At 36.7% G+C, this 15,632-nt stretch overlaps 1 protein-coding gene across 1 annotated transcript in view; it reads right to left on the reverse strand.

Moving 5' to 3' along the window:
- The window catches only part of LOC111530499 (disintegrin and metalloproteinase domain-containing protein 10-like), a 33,703-nt gene extending 18,559 nt beyond the window's left edge, over positions 1-15,144 (reverse strand). Inside the window, exon 1 of the mRNA XM_023197744.2 lies at positions 13,615-15,144. Within this exon, the coding sequence (XP_023053512.1) occupies positions 13,615-13,737 (123 nt within the window). The 5' untranslated portion in view covers positions 13,738-15,144. The remainder of the gene's footprint in view (positions 1-13,614) is intronic.
- Positions 15,145-15,632: the final 488 nt, after the last annotated feature.

Raw genomic sequence — 15,632 nt, forward strand, 5'->3', positions numbered from 1 at the left:
TATGATTCCTCCAATTTTGTTCTTTTTGCTCAGGACAGCATTGGTCATTCTGAGTTTCTTCCGGCTCCATAAAACATTTCAAATGGTTTTTTCTATTTCTGTGAAGAATGACAATGGTATTTTGGTAGCAACTGCATTGCTTTTTGTAATGTGAACATTTTAACAACACTGATTCTTCCAATATATGAACATAGAACGTGCTTCCATTTTTTTGTGTCCTCTTCGATTTCTTTCATCAGTGTTTTATACTTTTCATTGTAGAGATCTTTCACTTCTTTGGTTAATTCCTAGGAATGTAACTTTATTTGTAGTTATTGCAAATAGGATTGCTTTTCTTTTTTAGACTGTTGTTGGAAACAACAGTAGAAATGCTACCGATTTTTCTATGTTGACTTTGTATCCTGCAACTTTACTGTATTTGTTTGTCAGTTCTAATAGTTTTCTGGTGGAGTCTTCAGGTTTTTCCAAATATAAGATTATATCATCTGCAAACAAGGATATTTTGACGTCCCATTTCCAATCTGGGGGCACTTTATTTCTCTCACTTCTCTGACTGCTCTAGCTAGGACTTTCAGTACTATGTTGAGTAACAGTGGTGAAAGTAGGCATCCTTCTTGTGTTCCCAATCTTACAAAAAAGGCTTTCAGTTTTTGCCCATTCAGTATGATACTAGCTATGGATCTGCTGTATATCACTTTCATTATGTTGAGATACATACCTTCTATACACAATTTTTTGAGCATTTTTATCATGAAGGGATGTTGAATTTTATCAACTGCTTTTTCAGCATCAGTTGAAATGATCATATAACTTTTGTCCTTCATTCCATTATGATGTATTACACTGATTGATTTGCATACATTGAACCATTCTTGCATCCCTGGGATAAATCCCACTTAGTCATGATGAATGATATTTTTAATGAATTGCTGATTCAGTTTGCTAGCATTCTGTTGGTAATTTTTCCATCAATATTCATGAGACATGATGGCCTGCTGTTTTCTTTTTTTGCTGCCTTTATCTGGTTTTGGTATCAGAGTAATACTGGCCTCCTAGAATGAGTTTGAAATTTTCCCTCCTCCTCTATTTTTTGGAATCGTTTCAGTGTAATTGGTATTAGTTATACTTTATTTGGTAGAATTCAACAGCGAAGCCACTGGGTCCCAGGCTTTTCTTTACTGGAAGACTTTTTATTACAGATTCAATTTTATTATTTGTCATTGGTCTGTTCAGGTTTTGAACATCATGGTTCAATCTTGGTAGGTTGTATGTGTCTAAAAATGTATCCATTTCCTCTACATTTTGCAATTTATTGGCATATAGTTGCTCAAAGTACCCACTAATGATCGTTTGAATTTCATCTATACCACTTGTAATATGTCTCCTTTTTCATCTCTGATTTTATTTATTTAGGTCTTCTTTTTTTCTTAGTCTGGTTAAAGGTTTATCTTTTTTTTTTTTTTTTTTTTTTTTTGAGACGGAGTCTCGCTCTGTCACCCGGGCTGAAGTGCAGTGGCCGGATCTCAGCTCACTGCAAGCTCCGCCTCCTGGGTTTACGCCATTCTCCTGCCTCAGCCTCCCGAGTAGCTGGGACTACAGGCGCCTGCCACCTCGCCCGGCTAGTTTTTTGTATTTTTTAGTAGAGACGGGGTTTCACCATGTTAGCCAGGATGGTCTTGATCTCCTGACCTCGTGATCTGCCCGTCTCAGCCTCCCAAAGTGCTGGGATTACAGGCTTGAGCCACCGTGCCCGGCCAGGTTTATCAATTTTATGATTTCAAAAAACAACTTTTTGTTTCTCTGATCTTTTATATTGTCTTCATTTCTATTTCATTTACTTCTGCTGTTATCTTTATTATTTCTTTTCTTCTACTAATTTTGGGTTTGGTTTGCTCTTGCAAAATGCATCATTAGGGTATTTATTTGAAGTTTTCTTTCTTTCTGGATGCAGGCATTTATAGCTATATAAATGTACTACTTTTACTGTACTACTTAGTACTACTTTTACTGTATCCTATAGGTTTTGGTATGTTGTGTTTTCTTTGTTTTTTGAGACAGCGTCTCCTTCTGTTGCCCAGGCTGCAGTACAGTGGCACAATCTTGCTCACTGCAACCTCCTCCTCCTGAGTTCAAGCAATCCTCCTGTCTCAGCCTCCCAAGGACCTGGGACTAAAGGCATGCACCACCATACCTGGCTACTTTTTAAACTTTTTGTAAAGAAAAGTTCTCACTACAGACCCCAGGTTGGTGTCAAACTCCTGGGCTCAAATGATCATTCCACATCAGCTTGCTACAGTGTTGGAATTACAGACATGAGCCACCACTCCCAGCCAGTAAGTTGTGTTTCCATTATCAATTGTTTCAAGAAATTTGCCAATTTTCTTTTTAATTTTTTCACTCACCTACTGGTCATTCAGGAGCATATGGTTTACTTTCCATGCAATTGTACAGTTTCAAAGACTCCTTTTGTTATTGATTTCCAGTTTTATTTGAGTGTAGTCAGAGAAGACACCTGATACAATTGCAATTTTTTGAACATTTGAAGACTTGTTTTATAACCAAACATATAGTCTATTCTTGAGAATGAGCCAGGTGCTGAGGAGAAAAAAATGCGTATTCTGCAGCCACTGGATGAAATGGTCTATAAATACCTATTAGGTCCATTTGTTCTACACTGCAGATTAAGTCCAATATTTCTCTGTTGATTTTCTGTCTGGAAGGTCTATCCATTGCTGAAAGTGGGGTATTGAAGCCTTCAGCTATTATTGTATTGAAATCTCTCTCTCTTTAGCTCTAATAATATTTGCTTTACATATCTGGGTGTTCCAGTGTTGGGTACATATATGTATTAGGCCATTATTGCGTTGTTATAAAGAAATAACTGAGACTGAGTATCAAGGAAAGAGGTTTAATTGGCTCATGGTTCTGCAGGTTTTACAGGAAGCATGGTGCTGGCATCTGCTTGGCTTCTAGAGAGGTCTCAGAAAGCTTGTAAGCATGGGCAGAAGGTGAAGGGGGAGCAGGCACATGACATGCTAGAAGCAGGAGCAAGCAAGAGTGTCTGTGGGGGGAGGTGCCACACACTTCTAAACCACCAAATCTCACGAGAACTCACTATCACAAAAACAGCACCAAGCCATGGGGGATCTGCCCCCATGATCCAAACACCTCCCACCAGGTGCCACCTCCAGCACTGAAGATTACAATTCAACAGAAGGATTGCGCAGAGACAAATATCCAAATTATATTAATATATATTTTTACAGTTGTTAAATCCTCTTGCTGAACTGACTCCTTGACATACATACATACATACATATATATATATATATATATATATATATATATATATTTTTTTTTTTTTTTTTTTTTTTTTCCTTTTGAGACAGTGTCTTGGTCTGTCACCCAGACTGGAGTGCAGTGGCCCAATCTCAGCTCACTGCAACCTCCATCTCCTGGGTTCAAGTGATTCTCCTGCCTCAGCCTCCCAAGTAGCTGGAATTACAGATGCCCACCACCATACCCAACTAATTTTTGTATTTTTAATAGAGACAGGATTTCACCATGTTGGCCAGAGTGGTCTTAAACTCCTGGCCTCAGGTGATCCGCCCACCTCAGCCTCCCAAACTGGTAAGATTACAGGCGTGAGCTACAGGCCCAGCCCCCTTTATAATTATATAGTGACCGTCTTTGTCTCTTAATGTTTTTGTCCCGAAATCTATTTTGACTGATACAAGTATAGCTATTCCTGCTCTTCTGGTTTCCACTAAATAGAATATCTTTTTCCACCATTTTATTTTCAGTCTATGTGTACCTTTACAGGTAAAATGTGTTTCTTGTACGCAACAGATCACTGGATCTTTGGGGTTTTTTTAATCCATTTAGCTACTCTATGTCTTTTGATTAAAGGGTTTGGTCTATTGACATTCAGTGTTATTACTGATAAGTAAGGACTTACTCTTGCCATTTTGTTATTTGTTTCTGGTTGTTTTGTGGCCTTCTCTTCCTTCTTTCCTTCCTGTCTTCCCTCTAGTGAAGCTGATTTTCTCCAGTGGTATGATTTAATTTCTTGCTTTTTATTTTGTGTATCTATTGTATGTTTTTTGATTTGAAGTTACCATGAGGCTTGCAAATACTATCTTACAATCATTATTTCAAACTGATGACAACAGTGATTGCATAAAGAAGCAAAAAGAAGACTAATAAAAACTTTAACTTTGTCCCCCTGCTTTTTAACTTTGTTTCTATTCGTACCTTATTGTAGTGTCTATATCCTGAAAAGTTATTTTTTATCAGTTCATCATTTGGTCTTTCTACTCAAGATATGAGTAATTTATATACCATAATAACAGATACACAATATTCTGTGTACTTATTATTACCACTGAGTTTTATATCATCGTATTATTTCTTACTGCTCATTCACATCCTTTTCTTTCTGACTGAAGTACTCTCTTTAGTACTTCTTGTAGGACAAGTCTGGTGTTGATGAAATCTATCCATTTTTGTTTGTCTGGGAAAGTCTTTATTTATCCTTCGTGTTTGAAGGCTATTTCCCTGAATACATTGCTATAGGATAAAAAATTCTTTCCGTCAGCACTTTAAAAACATCACGCCACTCTCTCCTGGCCTGTAAAATTTCCACTGAAAAGTCTGCTGCCAAATCTATTAGAGCTCCATTGTAGGTTGTTTGTTTCTTTTTTCTCACCGCTTTTAGGACCTTTTCTTTATGGCCTTTATTGGTTTGATTATTAAATGCCTTGAGTTAGTCTTCATTGGGTTAAATCTGCTTAGTGTTTCATAACCTCCTTACACTTACTTACATGTTATCTTTTTCTAGGTTTGAGAAGTTCTCTGGTATTATCCCTTTGAATAAACTTTTTATCCCTATCTCTTTCTCTACCTCCTCTATAAGGACATGACTCTTATGTTTGCCCTTTTGAGGCTATGTCCTAGATATTATAGGTGTTCTTCATTCTTTTAGAGTATTCCTTTTTCTTTTGTCTCTGACTTTATATTTTCTTTTTTTTTTTTTTTTTGAGGCAGAGTCTCGCTTTGTCGCCCAGGCTGGAGTGCAGTGGCTGGATATCAGCTCACTGCAAGCTCCGCCTCCCGGGTTCACGCCATTCTCCTGCCTCAGCCTCCCGAGTAGCTGGGACCACAGGCGCCCGCCACCTCGCCCGGCTAGTTTTTTGTATTTTTTAGTAGAGACGGGGTTTCACCATGTTAACCAGGATGGTCTCGATCTCCCGACCTCGTGATCCGCCTGTCTCGGCTTCCCAAAGTGCTGGGATTACAGGCTTGAGCCACCGCACCCAGCCGACTTCATATTTTCAAAGCTGTCTTCAAGCTCACTAATTCTTTTATCAATTCTGCTACTAAGAGACTCTGATGCATTCTTCAGTACATCAATTGCATTTTTCAGCTCTAGAATTTCTGCTTGATTCTTTTTAACTATTTCAATTTGTTTTTTAAATTTATCTGATAGTATTCTGAATTCCTTCTCTGTGTTATCTTGAATTTCTCTGAGTTTCTTCAAAACAGTTATTTTTAATTCTCTGTCTGAAAGGTCACCTATCTCTGGATCCATTCTCCAGGATTTGTTCCCAGTGCCTTATTTAGTTTATCTGGTGAAGTCATGTTTTCCTGGATGGTCTGGATGCTTGTGGATGTTGATTCATGTCTGGGCATTGAAGAGTTAGGTATTTACTGTAGTTCTCCCAGTCTGGGCTTATTTGTGCCTATCCTTCTTGGAAAGGCTTTCCAGGTGCACTGTCCATTTTTTAATTGGCGTTTGTGCTTTTTTTTTTTTTTTTTTTTTAATTGAGTTATAACAGTTCTTTATGTATTCTGGAAAAAAAGCCTTTTATCAGAGTTATTGTGGACATTTTCTCAGTCTATGGCTTGTTTTCATATTTTTCTTAACTATGTTTTTTGCAGCAAGGTTTTTCATTTTGATGAAGTCCAGTTTACATGTTTTTCATAGGGAATTTTTGTGCCTTGAGAAATTGTTATCACAAGTCACAAAAATTTCTCCTATGTTTTTCCCTAGTTTTAGCTTTAGCATATAGGTCTATTTTCCATTTTGAGTTAATTTTTGTATAAGGTGTGAAGTATAGGTGAATCTCAATTTTTTTTTCATATGGATATCCAATTGTTCCAGTACCATTTGTTGAAAAGACTGTTCTTTCCTCTTTTAAATTACCTTGGGACTTCTGCAAAAATCAACTGACCATGTGAACTCTCTCTGTTGCTACATTTACCGATACGTTTACCCTTAGGCCAAGATGACACTATCTTGATTACTGTAACTTTATACTAAGTCTTAAAAACCAAATACTATTAAATCTTCCATCCTTGTTCTTTTTTGAAAATTGTTTTGTCTATTCTAGGTCTTTTACCTTTCAGTATAACTTTTAGAATCAGTTTGTCAATTACTAGATAAATGTCCACTGCAAGTCTTGATACTGACTACACTGAATCTGCAGAACAATTTGGGGAGAACTGACATACTAACATTGAGGATTCCAACCACAAACAGAGTACATTTCTCAATTTATTTAGATCTTTAATTTTTCTTGGCAATGTTTTCTAGTTTTTCATGTACACATCTAGCACATATTTTGTTAAATTTATTCTACATATTTTATATTTTGATGCTGTTTTACTTAATTTTTTTCATTTTCTAAATATTCATTGCCAGTATATAGAATACAACTGATTATAGCAACTTTTAGTCTATGTCCTTGATAAGTCTGCTTATTGATTGTAGTAACTTTTTCTAGGTATACTTTTGTATTACCTTTAACCACTTCCTTCATAATCTGTATGCCTTTCATTTATTTTTCTTGCCTTATTATGGTGGCTAGGACTTTCAGTATAATGCTGAGTAAAAATTTCTGTTCCTTGGCTGAGCGCAGTGGCTCACACCTGTAATCCCAGTACTTTGGGAGGCCGAGGCGGGCAGATCATGAGGTCAAAAGTTCAAGACCAGCCTGAGCAACATGGTGAAACCCCATCTCTACCAAAAATACACAAAAGTGGTGGATGTGGTGGTGCGCACCTGTAATCCCAGCTACTCAGGAAGTTGAGACAGGAGAATCACTTGAACACGGGAGGCAGAGGTTGCAGTGGGCCGAGATCATGCCACTGCACTCCAGCCTGGGTGACAGAGTGAGACTCCCTCTCAAAAAAAAAAAAAAAAAAAGCTTCTATGCCTGGTCTCAAAGGAAAAGGACTTAGTCTCTCACTTTTAAGCATGGTATCAGCTGTAGGTTTTTTATAAAAGCTCTTACTAGCCTAAGAAAGCTTCCTTCTATTTTTAGTTTGCCATGTGTTGAGTGTTAAAATTTGGCAATGTTTTTTACTAGTCTACTGAGATAATCAGAGGGGTTTCATCCTTTATTATGTTTATGTGGTGGATTACACAAATTTTCTAACGTTAATTTTGCATTTCTGGTATAAATTTCATTTGAGCATGATGTGTTTTTTTTAATATATTGCTGGATTTCACTTGCTAATATTTTAAGAAATTTTACTTTTACATTCATGAGGAATATTGGCCTGTAGCTTAGTTTTCTTGTAATGTCTCTGTTTGGTATGACTATCAAAGTAACACTGGTCTCATAAAATGTGTTGTGAAGTTTTCTCCTTATTTACTTATTTTATTTATTTATTTATTTTTGAGGCAGGGTCTCGCTCTGTCATGAGTGCAGTGATGCGATCTCAGCTCACTGCAAGTTCCACCTCCCAGGTTCATGCCATTCTCCCACCTCAACCTCCCAAGTAGCTGGGACTACAGGTGCCTGCCACCACACCCAGCTAATTTTGTTTTTGTACTTCTAATAGAGATGGGGTTTCACCTGTGTTAGGAAGGGCTCAATCTCCTGACCTCGTGATCCTGCTGCCTCGGCCTCCCAAAGTGCTAGGATTACAGGTGTGAGCCAACACACCCGGCCGTTTTCTTTGTATTTTCTTAAGGACTTTAAGACTGTCCTTAATGATAAACTCTGAGAATACGGATCCATAAATTAATTCATAGCATAATTAACTAAACCCAATTTCTTTTCCATCATTTTATGACCCAAATCCAAAACAATAAGTTCTTTTTTTTTTTTTAAATAGGTTCTCACTCTGTGGCCTGGGCTGGAGTACACTGGTGCAATCAATCATGGCTCACTGCACTCTCAACCTTCTATATCCAAGCAATCCTCCTACCTCAGCATCCGACAAGCTGTGACTACAGGAGTGGACCGTCTCACCTAGCTCTTTAAATGTTAAAACTGTGTCTTCTGGCTGGGCACAGTGGCTCAAGCCTGTAATCCCAGCACTTTGGGAGACCGAGATGGCCGGATTACAAGGTCAGGAGATCGAGACCATCCTGCCTAACCCGGTGAAACCCCGTCTCTACTAAAAAAAAAATACAAAAAACTAGCCGGGCAAGGTGGCGGGTACCTGTAGTTCCAGCTACTCTGGAGGCTGAGGCAGGACAATGGCGTAAACCTGGGAGGCGGAGCTTGCAATGAGCTGAGATCCGGCCACTACACTCCAGCCTGGGCGACAGAGCGAGACTCCGTAAAAAAAAAAAAAAAACTGTGTCTTTTAATTTAAGTTGTATTTCTTTTAGACTAATTTGGTCTGGCTTTTTTTTTTTTTTTTTTTTAAATCACTCTAACCATCTCAGTTTCTTAATGTGCTTAGTCCATTTGTATTTTTTTAGTTAAAAAAAACCAGAGACAGGGTCTCACTATGTTGGCCAGGTTAGTCTTGAACTTTTGGCCTCAAGCAATCGTCACACCTCAGCAGTCCATTTATATTTAATGCAGCCATTCATATGGTTAGATTTAAACTTGCCATCTTGCTATTTATTTTCTATTTGTTCCATCTGTTTTTTGTTCCTTTTTCTCTTTTTCCTAACTTCTCTTAACTGTTTTTAATTACATTTGATTTATTTTATTAACCTGTTAAATTATTTCCTTTTCTTTTCTCAATGGTTGCTCCAGGGCAGAGGAAATTCCTGCAAACTTTTTCTTAAAAGGCCTAATAGTAAACATTTAGACTTTTAAACAACATGTAGTTGTTCTCTATCCCAACTACTCAGCTCTGCCACTATAATGTAAAAGCAGCCAAAGACAACCTATCAATGAACAGGTGTAGCTGTGTTCTAATAAAACTTTACTTACAAAAGCAAACAGTTGGCCCACAGGCAGTAGTTTGCTGACCCCAGCTCTAGGGTTTACAATATCCATCTTTATCACGGCACAGTTTACCTGCCAAAATTACACCACTTCACAAATTGTTTAAGAAACATACTTCCATTCTTCTTTCTCTTGTCCTTTGTGCTACTGTCATAAATTTTGATTCTCTGTATATTACAAAATCCAATATACCTTACTATTTTGACTTAGGTAATAATCTCTTGAAGATTTTTTTAAATGAGAAAAAAACTGCTTAATATTTATCAATATATTTACTATTTTATGTTCTTCACTCCTCTGTGTATATCTGAGTTTCCATCTGGTATCTTCTTCTACCTGAAGAATTTCCTTTAATGTTTCTTACAGTGTAGGTCACTCAGACATAAATTCTCTCAATTTTTATTTAAAAAGATATTTAATTTGCCCTTGTTTTTGAAAATTATTTTCACTGAATATAGAATCCTAGTTTGGCAGATTTTCTTTCAACACTTTGAAGATGTTATTCTGTGTCTTCCAGTTTGCACTGTGTGATGAGTAGTCACCAGTTATACTTATCTTTGTTCCCCTGTATGTAAACGTATCTCCTTTACTCTGGCTGCTTTTATGGTTTTTTATGATTTTCAGCTGTTTCCAATAATTTAATTGTAATATACCCTGGTATGGTTTTCTTTGTGTTTATCCTGTATGTGTTTCATTGAGTTTCTTGGACCATGAATTGAAATTTTTCTTCATATCTGAAAAATTTGGAGGCATTATTTTTTAAATTTTTTTTCTGCATCTCTTCCCCCGGATGTCTATTATTTTCTCTCTCTGCTTTAGATATGGATACTGTCTATTGTTTCATTTTCCTTTATTCAAGTATACTCATATTGAGTTCCACAGTAATTAATTTTCTTTTAAGCCTATCCACTAAATTTTTTACTTCAGATAACATACTTTTCACCCTAGAATTTCCTTTGGTTTTTTATTAGAATTTCCATTCTCTCCTTTTTGTGTTCATGTCTTTAATTCTTTGAACATAAATAATAACAGTTATTTTAAAGTCCTTGCCTGTTAATGTCTGTAATTACTGGTTGCGTTTCTATTTAGGTGGCTTTTCTTAATATGAATCATATTTTTCAGTTTCTTGTCATCTAGTAATGTTCTTTGAATGTTGAACACTGTTATATTATTGAGTATCTGGACTTAATGTCCTCCTTAAAGAAATATTATTGAGCTTTTCTCTGACAGACAGCTAATTTATTTGAAAAGCAGTTTGACATTTTTGAGGCTTGTTTTTCTGCTTAGGAAGGGCAGGTCTGAAGTAGCTTCTACTCTAGGGCTAGGTTAGCCCTGCTACCATGGCTTGGGGTATCTACTAAGTGTAATTTTTTGAGAGACAGGGTCTCGCACTGCTGCCCGGACTGCGGTGCCATGGCACAATCATGGATCACAGCAGCCTCAACCTCCTGGACTCAAGAACTCCTCTTGTCTCAGCCTCCAGAGTAGCTGAGACTACAGGTGCTCACCACCACACTCAGCTAATTAGAAAAAAAAAAAAAGTATGGAGATGAGATCTGGCTAGGTTGCCCAGGCTGGTCTCGCACTCCTGGCCTCAAGTGATCCTCCTGCCTCAGCCTTCTAAAATGCTGGGATTACAGGCATGAATCACCCACACCCGGCCCAAGTACTGTTTTTGATAGTTGTTCATTTCACAGAGTCCCAGTAGTTTTTCTTTGTCTCATAGTTTTCTCAAAGAATTTCATCCTGTGCAGTCAGGCACAGCTTAGTATTCAGTTAAGACTCAAGGAAAGCAACACCTGTGCAGATATCTGGAGCTTTTTTCCAGCAAAGCTCTCTCCTCTCAGGTATTGTGCCTGTAAGTCCAGACACCTCAGTCTTCCTAAATTCTTACTTCTAACTCTTCAACTTAGCAACATTGCTGTGTACTTAACTCTTCTTGAGATCTCCTTCTGTGTGTCATATCTGAAATTTCGACTCCACTCAAAAAGTCAGGGAAATCACAGAGATATTTATTTCCTCACTCTGAGATCTCAATCCTGCAATGCTTGTTTTCTAATGTTTGAAAATAATTGTTTGAAATATTTTGTTTTGACACCAGGCGCGGTGGCTCACGCCTGTAATCTCAGCACTTTGGGAGGCCGAGGCGGGCGGATCATGAGGTCAGGAGATCCAGACCATCCTGGCTAACACAGTGAAACCCCGTCTCTACTAAAAATACAAAAAATAAGCCGGGCGTGGTGGTGCGCGCCTGTAGTCCCAGCTACTGGGAGGCTGAGGCAGGAGAATGGCGTGAACCCGGGAGGCGGTGCTTGCAGTGAGCCGAGATCGCACCACTGCACTCCAGCCTGGGCGACAAAGTGAGACTCCGTCTCAGAAAAAAAAAGAAAGAAAGAAAGAAATACTTTGTCTGGTTTTCTAGTTGTTTACTGTAGAAAGCCTAGTTAGATATCAGTTACTCTATCACAGCTTGAAAGCGAAATCCACAAGTTTCAAAGTTTTCATTTTAGACATTTAATACTTCAATCCATCTGGACTTTTTTATTGTAAATATGGTGTAGGATAGTGATCCAACTTCGACTTTTTTTTTCAAATAAACATTTTTTTCTGGATCCATTTATTCTATGGTACCCACTACTTTCCTTACTAATTTGGGATTGCATCTCTACCACACAACAAAGTTTCATACATGCATGGGTATGCTTTTTCTAAGCACTCATTTTTATTCCACTAGTTAATTTGTCCATCCCTGTGCTATCACATGCTCAATTATTATTATAAGTCTTAATACCTCCTACGGTAAATCCCTCTTTCCCTCTTTCCTGTTCATCGTCTTTAAATGGTCCCTACTTCTTCTTAGTCTTTACTTTTCCATGTGACATTTTTGACCCATTGAGTGTTGTGAATAAGCCTGTTGTAATGTGTATTGGACTACCATTGAATCTACAAATCAATACAGTGAGAAGTGACATTTTTATAATATTAAATATTATTTCCCAAATATGGTATATATCACCATTCATTTAAAATCAATCTTCCTTAATATTTTTATAAAGTTTTGATTTTCCTTATATAGGTCTTATAATTCTTTGTTACATTTATTCTATAATACACAATATTCTCTGATACTATTAACAATGTCCACTCTTTCATTATATTTCTGGTAATCTACTCGTGGTATAAATAAATGCAACCTACTTTTGTATCTTAATATTTTATCAAGCCACCCTGCTAAATTCTATCATATCTAACAGTCTGTACTCTCATCCCGTCTACCCACATTGCCAATACATCAGTACAAGCCCCTATCACTTCTCCACTGAATAACTACTTCTCATTAGTCTCCTAAACTCTAGTCTTAAACTCTACCCCCATGTTAAAAATTCTTTACTGATCTTTCTGTCTCCTTGGCCTTTGTACGTACTGTTCCTCCTGCTTGGAATAGTCTTTCCATATCCTCGTGGCTAACCTAACTCCTACTTATTCTTAAGGTCTGATTATTGCCTTCAAATACTTATCAGGCTAGATTAGCTATTCCTCTTGTGTGTAGAATATCATCCTATACTTAATCCTCTTCTACCTCCTACAACTCTAAATTGTTTCTCTGTGTCTCCAATTAAACGATAAACTTTTGAGAATAAGCCTTCGTCGTAATTTCCACATATTCCCAGAACTTTCCACAGTCTCTGACATATGGCAAGATCAATATGTATTTCTTCAACACATGTAAAAATAAAATCTCACTTAATACTAGAAAGACCCACCTGAAACAGAACTGTTTATGCCATTTTACTGATCAAGGAATAGATCTGAATACAAATATTCATGGCTCAAGAAACATTACTCTACCATACTACTTTTAGAAAGGATGTCCAAAATATACAATAAATTTTTATCATAAAAGAAAAAATGTTTTCTCATTTTGAACTTATGTTTTGAATAACTATAACCTGTCACCTATGACTAAAGAAAAAGGAGGGGAAAAAAAGAAGAATTAAAATATGAAAAGCCCTGAGATTTTTATTAACATGACTAATCGGATTGTCTGTCAACACACAACGTTCAGTGTTAAAAATGAGGAATACCGTGGCAAACCAAGGCAAGTGGTCACTCTAATTTTAATACTAATATAAATAGTTACATTTATATAAAACATTTGTTTTCTTTTATAACAAAACATGTAAAGGATAGTATATTTTAGACATGTAATTTTTCTTGGGTCACGTATATTTGTATTCAAACCTCAGCCCCATCTCTTTTTTACTGGCATGTTACCTGGCCTCTTTGAGCATTAAAACACACTCCCCATAGTGGTATAAATCTTTCAGAAATTCTAGAACATGCATTTTTAAATGTAGATATACATCCTCAAGTTCATTTCCATTTCCTAAATGCAAGCTAGTGTTAAAATCCTTACCTGTGTTACTTCCTCTACACCAGTCATCTGGTATTTCCTCATTCTTTCAAATACTGAATGATCTGCACAGCCCCCCTGAGGACCGTATTTATGCGGATAGTCTAAAATACAAAGAAGAAACATCTTACTGTCACATATTTAGGTATAACCAATTATAAATGAGAATTATCTTATAAATAAAAATTTAACTGTCTTAACTAATGAAAACCATAAATGTTTATTGAGCACCTATGGAAAAGGCATTATGCTAGGCATTTTAATGTTAAAACCTAGCAGGTTCCTAAGTTCTCTGTCAATAAAAACTACTGGTCTTTAGCTTTTTGTCATACAGATGATTTGTCAATTCTAAAAAAGGACAGTAATCACTCATTATTCTGACCCTATCACCAATATACTGAATTTGGCTGTCATCAAGAGAATATCTATGTTTCTGGTCCATCATCTGGCAGGGGTCAAGAGAATCCTTCTGCAGCATTCCTGACCTCCATCAGAAGGACACTAGCAAAAATAAAGGAGAACCCCAAAACTCTTCCTATTCTTGGGAAGATACTCCCCTACTCCTCATTTCACAAAACACAACTTTCTACCACTTTCTCCCTTAGGACCATTAAGACTATTCTCACAGTAGCTCAGTTTTTACAGTCATGAGACTGTATCACTGACTACCTCAACTCATTACAGGCATTTGTTGTCACCCAAGTCACTACTGCCCTTATTTCCTTATTTTTACATCCTGACCCACTGTCAGTCTTTCTGACACCACCCCATCATCATGACTGATGACATCATTCATCATTCATTCATCATCATTCATCATTCATGACGATGATCTTTCCAATACACTCAGTTCTTTTCTCCAATGATTTTTTTCCTACCTCAGCTCCTCATTTCCATAGTTACACTTCTGAACTTGTCATTATTGGTAACTGAAAATGCTTCATAATCTCAACTTCCAGTACTCTACTTTCTTTCCACCACTTATCTTTTTAGTACATTCCCTCTAGGCTCCAACAACCCTTTAACATCAGTAAGACCCTTTAATTCACCAATGCTACCACCTTATTGTCTATCACAAGATATTCTTTTTCTTCCTTATTTAGTTTAAATCCCATAGTCAATTATTATTATAATTACACCACTGCATTCACCATCGACTCCCTTGTGCTCCACCCCAACACCCTTGAAGGGAGTTGATGGTGAACGCAGTGGTGTCTTACTTACTTCAGAAGTGTAACTATGGAGGAGAGAAGCTCCTCCTGAAGCTGAATGAGGCTGAAGAAAAACTAGTAATTATGACCAGTCTCATTCAAAAGTCATGATCTATAACCTCAAGAAGTTCCTTAATGCCAGCTAGCAACTGAATTTCCAGTCTATTCTCAATTTCATTCACCTAGTTAACACCAGGCAGTTCTTACTTTGCCACACCAGTACTGTCAGTCATAAAACTGACCATGCAAGCTGAAACTATGCAAAATGATCTTAATAATCAACAGGGAAAAAATTACAATTGTTCTGTGACCTTTAAAATCTTTTGTCAAAAAACTAAAACTCACTTACCATTGGTTATTAATGTATCGGGAACAAAAAAATAAAACATTTATTTAGTACATTGTTACTTAAAACATTGGAATTTTAAAAGAATTAAGTGTTTTATTTCTTCATAAATTGAATTTCAAATATCATGAATTAAAAATATAAATTCTTTTTGAAAGCTTGAAACTTAGGGTAAAAAAAATTTCCAAATATTTCCAAAGCAACAAAACAGTATTTATATATGCTTCAAATTCTGTCAGCACAAAACTCTCCCAATAGAAAGGGTCAAGCATACAATTTTTCCCATATACTTTCAAAACTTCTAAAAGACGCTGTTTTCCTTGGTCACCACATTAACTATAAAAATGGACAATGACATTTTCCCTCTAAAATTACTAACAATATAATCCTCATTTCTAGAAAAAGCCTTTGTTCAACTAATGAATAAGCCCTCATTGAGATGCTAAATCATAGGATGCACTGTA

This window comes from Piliocolobus tephrosceles, chromosome 6, assembly GCF_002776525.5.
Source record: "Piliocolobus tephrosceles isolate RC106 chromosome 6, ASM277652v3, whole genome shotgun sequence".
In the NCBI taxonomy this organism is placed as follows: Eukaryota; Metazoa; Chordata; class Mammalia; order Primates; family Cercopithecidae; genus Piliocolobus; species Piliocolobus tephrosceles.